Source organism: Mobula hypostoma, chromosome 10, assembly GCF_963921235.1.
Source record: "Mobula hypostoma chromosome 10, sMobHyp1.1, whole genome shotgun sequence".
In the NCBI taxonomy this organism is placed as follows: Eukaryota; Metazoa; Chordata; class Chondrichthyes; order Myliobatiformes; family Myliobatidae; genus Mobula; species Mobula hypostoma.
In genome coordinates, this window is record NC_086106.1 from 53,131,959 (window position 1) to 53,141,063 (window position 9,105).

At 39.0% G+C, this 9,105-nt stretch overlaps 1 protein-coding gene across 9 annotated transcripts in view; it reads left to right on the top strand.

Moving 5' to 3' along the window:
• The window catches only part of klhl13 (kelch-like family member 13), a 231,730-nt gene extending 223,761 nt beyond the window's left edge, over positions 1-7,969 (top strand). For 5 of the 9 annotated variants that reach the window (XM_063060495.1, XM_063060497.1, XM_063060501.1 and 2 more), the window contains one exon: positions 5,539-7,968. In XM_063060495.1, coding sequence (XP_062916565.1) covers positions 5,539-6,026 — 488 coding nt within the window. In that variant the 3' untranslated portion in view covers positions 6,027-7,968. Of the gene's footprint in view, positions 1-5,538 lie in introns of all 9 variants that reach the window. The other 4 variants (XM_063060496.1, XM_063060500.1, XM_063060499.1 and 1 more) reach the window with 2 other exon arrangements.
• The last annotated feature ends 1,136 nt before the right edge of the window (positions 7,970-9,105 follow it).

Below are 9,105 nucleotides of genomic sequence, written 5' to 3' on the forward strand. Positions count from 1 at the left end.
CAGCTAACTGTGTTTGCTGAAACCACACCTGACGCACTAGAGTTTGCAATCCTTATTTAAGGAAAACAATATTTAACTTGGATACAGTGCACAGTCACCAGCTCAATCACGCAATCTTTATGCATATCCTCCTGATGAATCACTTCTCCTTTTTATCAGTTGCTTTGATTACTGGTTGCTAGGTGTAATAACGAAAATGTTACCCAATTTTGTAGCCGACATATAGCAATTTCCAGACAACAATACTTCATGGAATCAGGTGAATCGAGCTTCGTCTGATTCCTGTATATGATGATGGGATCAGTTGGGTGGGGTTTTGAGGATCAGTACTAGACGGGAGATCAGAGTGGTGGAGAAGAGACCGGTTTAACACGATCATTTTTCAGAGGTTGCTGAGTAAATCATCCTCATTGGAACTCAACATCCCTCTCTTTAACTGGATCTTGGACTTCTTAACAGAACGATCTCAGTCAGTCCGAGTTGGCAACAGTATCTCATCTCCATGGAGCTGAGCACTGGTACCACCCAGTGGTATGTCCTCAGTCTACTGCTGAGTCACGACTGCACTACCAGATTCAGCTCAAATCACATCATCAAGATAACTGATGATAGAACAGTTTCTCATCAGCAACTATGATAACTTGGCATACAGAGAGGAGTAGAGAGGCTTGTTGAATGGTGTGAGAACAACACCCTAAACCTCAATGTGGACAAGACAAAAGAGGTAATTGTTGACTTCAGGAAGGCACAGATCCACTACTCTCCATTGCATATCAATGGCTCTGCTGCAGAGAGAGTGAAAAGCACAAAATTCCTTGGTGTGCACATAACCAACAATCTAATCTGAACCCACAACACTTCCCAATAGTCAAGAAGGTACAGTAGCAGCTACGCTTTTTGAGGAGATTGAAGCGTGCAAGATTCCTCACCCCCGTTCTAATAACTTTCTACTGGAACACCATTGAGAGCGTTCTGGCTGGCTGCATCATTGTGTGGGACAGAAGCTGCAAGTCATCAGGTCGCAAGATCCTACACAGGATAGTAAAAACTACTGAGAGGATCATTGGAGTCTCCCTCCCCTCCTACTTGTGACATTTACCAGGAGCGTTGCAGATGAAGGACCAAAAGTATTGTTCAGAATCACCACCACCTATCCCACAATCTTGATCCACTACCATCAGGACTAGGGCTGTCAGACGGGGTAACAGCTTCTTCCCTCAGGCTGTGAGACTAATGAATACCCTGCCACCACTGAGAACTTGTCATTAGGTCAGCATGCTGTTTATTGTATACTGTACTGTTTACCTGTGCTGCATGCATTTTCAATAATGTTTTGTTAACTATTTATGGGAATACTTTGGTGTATGTGCTGTGCGTGTTAAGTGTTTTGTGGGTGCACCGCGGCTGGAGGAACATTCTTTCATTTGGTTATATATGTCAAGTCAGAAGACAATAAACTTGAATGTAGAAAGATTAGAGGGATGGAGACATTGATGAACACTTGATGGGAGGAACAGAGGGATGGGAAAGAGATCCATACTCGGTGTGGGATTATAGGGATGAGGTAGAGACACTTGCACTTGTGCAGAGATCAGGCATGCAGGGGCGATACTGGTGTGACCAGATGATGGGAGCATCAGTGGAAATCTGGTGCTTTCTGGTGAGGTCGAATGGTCTAGAAAAATACTTGCTGTGAGACTGGATGGGTAGGTAAAGGAGATGCATGTACTTATTGAAGGATCAGAGAGTAAAGACAAGATGCCAACAGTAGTGGGGACATTGCAGGTGTAGGGGGAGGAATAATAATGATTATGAATGACTATGTATTATAATAAATTTATACAGACAATAACTAAGTTTCTGTAAAAAGTTCCGATTAATATAATTTATTGTAATATATTGCATTTAAAGTTTTATATGGTAATGTTAGCTATGGTTGTGGTGAAAATACCAGTGCTTGGTGACAGGATTAGAAGTGGGCAAAAGACTGGTAATTGGTAAGATTGAAAGAGTAGGAGTCATACTGGCAGTGTTATTGGAGGAAGAATGGAGAACCGATTGGAGATAGCTCAGCAAATGGCATTGGAATGACCAGGAATAACTGGCATTTGGTGTTAATGTGATTGGTGAGAATCAGGGCCAACAGGATTGGAAATGGGGGAGGAAGGTGGTTGGAAAGAAGAATCAGAACAATCAGTAGCCTTGAAGGTTATGACATGTTAAGTGATCCTTCTGGTTCTTTTTAAATATGTTCAACATTTCTACCTCAATTCTTCATTGCACAGTAAGATCCAGACCTTTAACCATTCTTCTTTGGATGATTTTCTTCCCCTCATTAATATTCCTGCTTATGTCCCCTAGTTATTGTCCCCTACAAAGGGAAATACAAGTTAAACTTTGAACTAAAATTCTTTGCTTAGCTTCTTGTCATAAATGGGAGCCAGTCTTTATAATGTAAATAGCAAGCAATAATCAGTTTGAAGTTGGAAGAGCAGCTGTGCTAACATACATATTGTTTATAGAAAGCAGGATATTGGTTCATAGCACCTGGACTGACTTATCAAGAGATGCAGTATAAGACAACGGGTTATTTAATTTGGCTTGTTTCAAACAGACAATGCTGGCTAAGTTATTTAATTCAAGGAAGCTTACAGACCAGATGGATAATATCACTTAGCATAGCAAATGACAGATCTACAAATAAATTGGAAGGTTTATGTATTCAGGGAAGTTGGCTTCATAGAATTCATTGTAGGTACCTGGGAACTGTGTTTCCAAGAAGCTTTTCGATTGTATGTGTAAAAATTGTATCTGAGGAATATGTACATGTGAAGTCACCCAAGTTGCAGGAAACCCATATGTATGTAAGGACCAGTTCAGGCTTAATTAGGAATGCTTAAAGAACGTCAAGAAGAATGATAGAAAGACAATGATGAGAATCCATTCCTCGAGCTTTGATTTCTGCAACGGACATCGTCTGCAGCTTTGTTCATCTGCATCGTTGGTATGTCTTTAGCTTGTAAGAATTGTACCTGTATTTTGGAAATCCTGTTTTAATTTGTTTGTTCTTTTTATGATTGAATACCCTCAGTGAATTTTAAACATGTTTTTAAGAGCTTTGTCTGGCTGAAAAAGCATGTATCACTAAAAATAAATGAACTGTGTTTAAACTACTTCGTTAGCTGGAAGTATCTTCTCCTTGGTAAGGGGGGGGGGTTGCACCACTCAAAATAGTAGGCTTTGGTAGCTATTCTCGCCATGGAAGATCAACAGGGAAGTGAATTAGTTTTTGAAGAATAGGTAGTTTACAGTATAACCTCCCTTTAGTGAGTGTACTCATAGCTATCTATATCTGATAGGGCTTAGGTATTTGAGTTTAGAACTTCACAGTCAGCAAATCCAATATCATCAGAGGAAAAAAAAGACTGAGTGGATGATCCAAATGAAAATGGCTAACAATGAAATAAAGAAACTCTTGCGAAGAAAATAACAAACTAAGAGGGGCAATTAACGTTTTTGCTTAGAAAGTCAAACCCGACCACAGTACCTCGAGAGCAAATAGACTTCTCATCTATTTCACTGCTGTTTATAGAACCTTGTAAACTAAATTGGCTGCCATGATTTCTACATATTGATAGTTATTGGATTTCAAGAGTACTTCATTGGATATTGAGCACCTTGGGAGAACCTAAAAAAGATATTAAATTAATGCCAGTCGTTGTTCCTATTTCTTTATTTTCCTACTTTGATTGTATTTGTTACCTATATTCAGGCTGATCTCTGATTAGCTAAATTCATCGGAGATTATTGTCCTGGCATTGCCTGTGAATGATCAGTAAATCGTCACCTCTTTCATCTTCGTATTTTGGTGAACCTTAATTCACAGTGAAACCCTAAATTATCCCAGAGTTCACACACACTTTACAAATATTGTCACGTTCTTCTTTTCACTGCTGTGTTCTTCCCGAAAATGTCACCATCCCTACTCCACCAACTACATCTCTTATTTGCTGTTATATTCCAAAGTGATCATAAATATTGCCAACCTCATGGCTTTAATCTTAAATTGAATTAATCTCTGCCCTAAAGAAAAAAATAAACGCAACACATCTGCATTCAAGTATCCTGCAGTGCCAGGATATTCATTGAATATTCTTTAAATATCCTGACACTGCAGATACTTGATGGGTGCCATGGCAGCGTAGTGGTTAGCACAACACTTTTGCAGCTCAGGGCATTGGAGTTCAGAGTTCAATTCCGATATCATCTGTCAGGAGTCTGTATGTCTTCCCCATGGAATGCATGCGTTTTCTCTGGGCACTCTGGTTTCCACCCACAGTCCATAGATGTACCGGTCATTGTACTGGTTAATTGGTCATTGTAAATTGTCCCTTGATGAGGCTGGGGCTAAGTTGGGGGCTGTTGGGCGACAGGGGCCGGAAGAGCTTATTCCACTCTATATCTCAATAAATAATAAAAATACAGGTCACCAGGAATTATTAATAAAGGGCTAAATGGTGAGTTTTTTGTCTTATAATGATTAAAGGATTTCATTGGGTGAATGCAAAGACAAAATGTCCTTTGATCAGGGGATCCTCAGTAAGGAGGTCACAGGCATTAGTGGCGGTCTAGAGTTCTTTCCCTTAGACAGTTGTTTAGCGTAGGTTAATGGAACACTTATAGTTAATCTTGATTGACGTTTGGTAAGCAGTGATGTTAAGAATTATGGAATAAAAGCACGCAGATAAAATGAAAATACAACAATCTTTTTGAATGGTGGGCCAGATGCTGAATAACGTAGCCCATTCATTTTGGCTGCATTTTAATATTTATTGTCTTTTCATTGAGAAAAGGTATTGATTCATTCACACTTTAAGTTTTGTCGCCTGGATCTTATTTGAGCTTGTATTGAGTTTAGGATATTGTAATGCTACAAATCATTACAGCTGCCCTTTTACACTCTGTAACATTGTCTAATTCCATCTCCTCCTACCCTTATTTGAAGTCCCCCTTCAATGTCTTGTTATAATTTTGGTATTCCAATGCATTTGTGATTGGTTTCCTGTGACCTATTCTTTCTAAACTTGAAGTTTGCCACCTTGCTACTCACATCCAAACGCAGCACAGGAAATATTAAACCTTGAGTTTGCTGATTTAAGCAAATTCCCTGTTAGGCAAAGTCTTGATCTGAGAATGCTTGCACTAATTTTCAAGTCGCTCCATGGTTCTGTTCCTCAGTCTCCTCCAACTCTTTCACTTTGTTTTCCAAAATCTCTCTGCCTGTATTTTTTAATACTACCTAAAATCAAGTTCTTTGACTACCTGTTGGTAATCTGGCCTAATTTTTATATAATAGGCTTTACATCAATTTCTTTGTTGGACAATGCTCCTGTGAATAATTTGATTTTTATTTTATATATTGCTGCTTCTCAAGATAGAGGATAATTGTTGGAATTGCTCTCTTATTTTCTTGGAAGTGGTGAGGGAACTTTACAAAAGAAACCTTCTAATAGCTTTGGGTATGTTCTTGCTCCACAGGAGGGATTACCCATGATACCTTTCAAAAAGAACTCATGTGCTTTGATCCTGACACGGACAAATGGACTCAGAAAGCTCCCATGACCACTGTTCGGGGATTGCATTGCATGTGCACAGTTGGAGATCGACTGTACGTCATTGGGGGGAATCACTTCAGAGGAACCAGCGATTACGACGATGTCTTAAGCTGCGAGTTCTACACCCCTGCCTTAGACCACTGGACCCCGATTGCAGCCATGTTGCGAGGGCAAAGTGACGTAGGTGTGGCAGTCTTTGAAAACAAGATCTACGTGGTGGGAGGCTATTCTTGGAACAACCGCTGCATGGTGGAGATAGTTCAGAAGTACGATCCTGAGAAGGATGAATGGCAGAAGGTCTTTGATCTCCCTGAGTCGTTGGGAGGAATCAGAGCATGCACTCTTACAGTCTTTCCACCGGATGAGAATACTGGGTCACCTTCCCGAGAATCACCTCTATCTGCACCATAGAAAAAGGACACAACTGCTCTAATGTCAGCTTTTACAAAGAACTTATTTGCACTGCATCATAATTAATATCAAAGATTTTCTGCCTATTTTGCTCAGTAGTAACTATCGTAGGCAGTGACCTGAGTATAATTACAGAAACAGTAGATCGAGTTATTTGTGCAGTACTGTCGGCATCAGTTGTCTGCCGGTTACAGGAGAGACATAACAAAATATATATGTCCAGGACTGAACTCTGTCTGAAATGTTCAATGATATAACTGTTATACAGTGTGTTCATTTTCCCTTAGAGAGTTCCATTACAGAGGGTCTTCCTCTGTGATTCATTTAAAATAGTCAATTAATTAACCTGTACATGCATATTCATCACCATGGGGTTCAAAACTTGAGAACTAATTTAATACAGTACATATAGATGTGGGAAGAAACCCCCTCATATGGCTGTTTCCCATTAAAATGCTGACTTTAATTAATCAGTTGCCCCACCTATTTGAAGTTGCTGAGCAAAATTCAATCTTTCTGGTATCTTCAGTTGAACATAACTCTGACCGTCTGGATTCTAGTGTGCAGTATTTATGCTACCATCATTTCACCTGCTGAATTTGAAGAGTGGCCCAGCTTAATTTAACCCTGGTCAGCTCCAGCCTACTCCTCGTTTGCTGTACAGGCCACTAACCTGCTGCGCCTGTACACCTTGTTTGATGAAGTTATTTAACCCACTTTGTGGTAACAATAGGAGAGCTGCTGCAGCTCAGTCAACATGAACTATGATGCTCAACATTTTTTTCTTCAATAAAAGTTTAATTGAATTCATCAGGTCATCATACTGTATAAATTGCATCCTTTTCAGAACAACTTATGTTTGCCTCTTTTGTCTTTAAAGTCATTGTCTGTTTTTTAATGTTCTGACAGCATAAACAGGAAGTGAGAAAAGTGATGCACTACAGTCAGAATGCTGAAGGAATTAATGTTTTGCATTGAGATGCTTCATACAAGTTCCTGTATTCTTTTGGTCATAAAATACTTACATTTTATTTTTGTTAAGGTTGGAGTAGTATTACATGAACACAGTAAGTTGGTATGTATTGTGCTTTCATTTTTAATGAGCGTATGGGTGGATCTTCAAATCTTCCCATTTTTATTTTGATTTGCTGTACTAACCAGATGAGCTCTGAACCAAGCTTAAAGAAATGCCCACGACATAGATCATTGGCCTCACTGGCAGAACACTGATTGTCCTAGTAGGTTATCGCAAGCAGAGAAATGCTGTAAAGCTTTTTAAAACCAAATTAAGCACCAGTATTCTAAGCATTCATCCAGCTACTCTGTTCTGTAAGGGGATCCCCATGAGTCTGAAAGTTCACCAGATGCCAAAGGTATCTTCTCTGTGTTGGTATTTTCAAGGTATCTCTGAAACTATGTGAATTTTTGCAAGTAACCCACAAGAGTACAATAATGTTCACAATAGTCTTCTAATATCTGTAGTAATCTCTGGATACACTTCAAAATTTGTAAGGAGTTCACATGGAGATAAACCATTTAAAACAAGACTCAGAATGACATGATTTCTAGGGCTAAGATCTGTGAACTTTGGGGTCACCTGGTTTAATAGCTTCTCTCTAAGCCTGGATGAGAATGCAACACCGACGACTATAAGTGGCCCAATGATACACATATATATACTTTAAAGGTGGTTTCAGTACTTTAAAGATTGCTCCCAAAAGAAAAATAAACTAGATATTTTAGTATCGTTCATGCAGCTTACCATTTGCCCAAGAGAAGTATAACTTTTTCGTCTACAGTACTGTGCAAAAGTCTTCGGCATATGTAAAAAGAAATCTCTAAAGTGAAGATGCTTTCAAAAACCATGAAATGAAAAGCTTCTAAATATTAAAAAATTACTAAACAGCTAAAAACTATATCAAATCTCCCTTTGCCTTTAAAGCTGCATCAATTTGGTACACTGTTGTGCAGTTTTTTAAGAACATCGGCTGGTAAGTTTTCCCAAGCATCTTGAGGAACTTGTCACAGTTCTTCTGTAGACTTTGTCTGTCTTGCTTGCTTTTGTCTCTCCAGGTAATCCCAGACAGCTTTGATGGCGTTGAAATCAGGGCTCTGTGGAGGCCATACCATCTGTTGCAGAACTCCTTGTTCTTTTTTGCTGAAGATAGTTGTTCATAACCTTGGCCGTGTGTTTGGGGTTATTATCCTGCTACAGATTGAAGCTGGGACTGATCAGTCGCCTCCCTGATAGTATATTGTGTGATGGGTGGGGATCTGCTTGTATTTCTCAGCACTGAGGATTCCATTAATTCTGACCAGATCACCAACAGTATTTGTATTAGAAAGGACTTCAGTTTGATGTGTCTCTCGTCTGATGCACTCAGGTTCTGTGGCCAACCACGATGTTTCTTGTCCTCAACCTTGCCCATTTCTTTGTGTTTTTGAAGAGCTTGATAAGCACGTCTTAAAACTCCTGTCTGCCACAAAATTTCTGCTTGGGAGAGACCTTGTGTCTTGTTGCTATGCTCACTCTTGTCATGGTGTAAGAATTGATGATTTGAGGGTTAAGCTGTCGCATCTGCCACACCCTCACCTTTTAGTTTGGATGTCCGTCGCCCAGTTTGATTCCTTCTACACCCATTTCTGTTTCAGTTAATCAGTTTAGTTCATTCAACTCATTATGTCATTGATCATTAGCACCTGTTTGTTATCTTTGATCAATCATGCACTGGGCTATATATCCAAAAGTTATCAAGGTTTTATTTGAAAAGTAGTCTATTACTCAATGTATTATTTTCTTTAATGAATATATAAATTTCTGTGTAGTATTTAATTTTTTTGAAAGTGAATGCCTAAAATGAAATCTAAAATTTGCTCTTTTCTATTGACTTACTAATGCAGAAGATAAAAAAAATACACATCTAAAATAAAACTTATTTCAAAAATCAAAGGTACAAAAATCTAGACTTCTGCACAGTACTGTACATTTGATTTTCATCTGGTGTAGCATCAGGTAAGGGTCTGAATAATTGGTTTGCTTTTATCTAAACTGACCAGGCAGGAATATTGGACTTCATAT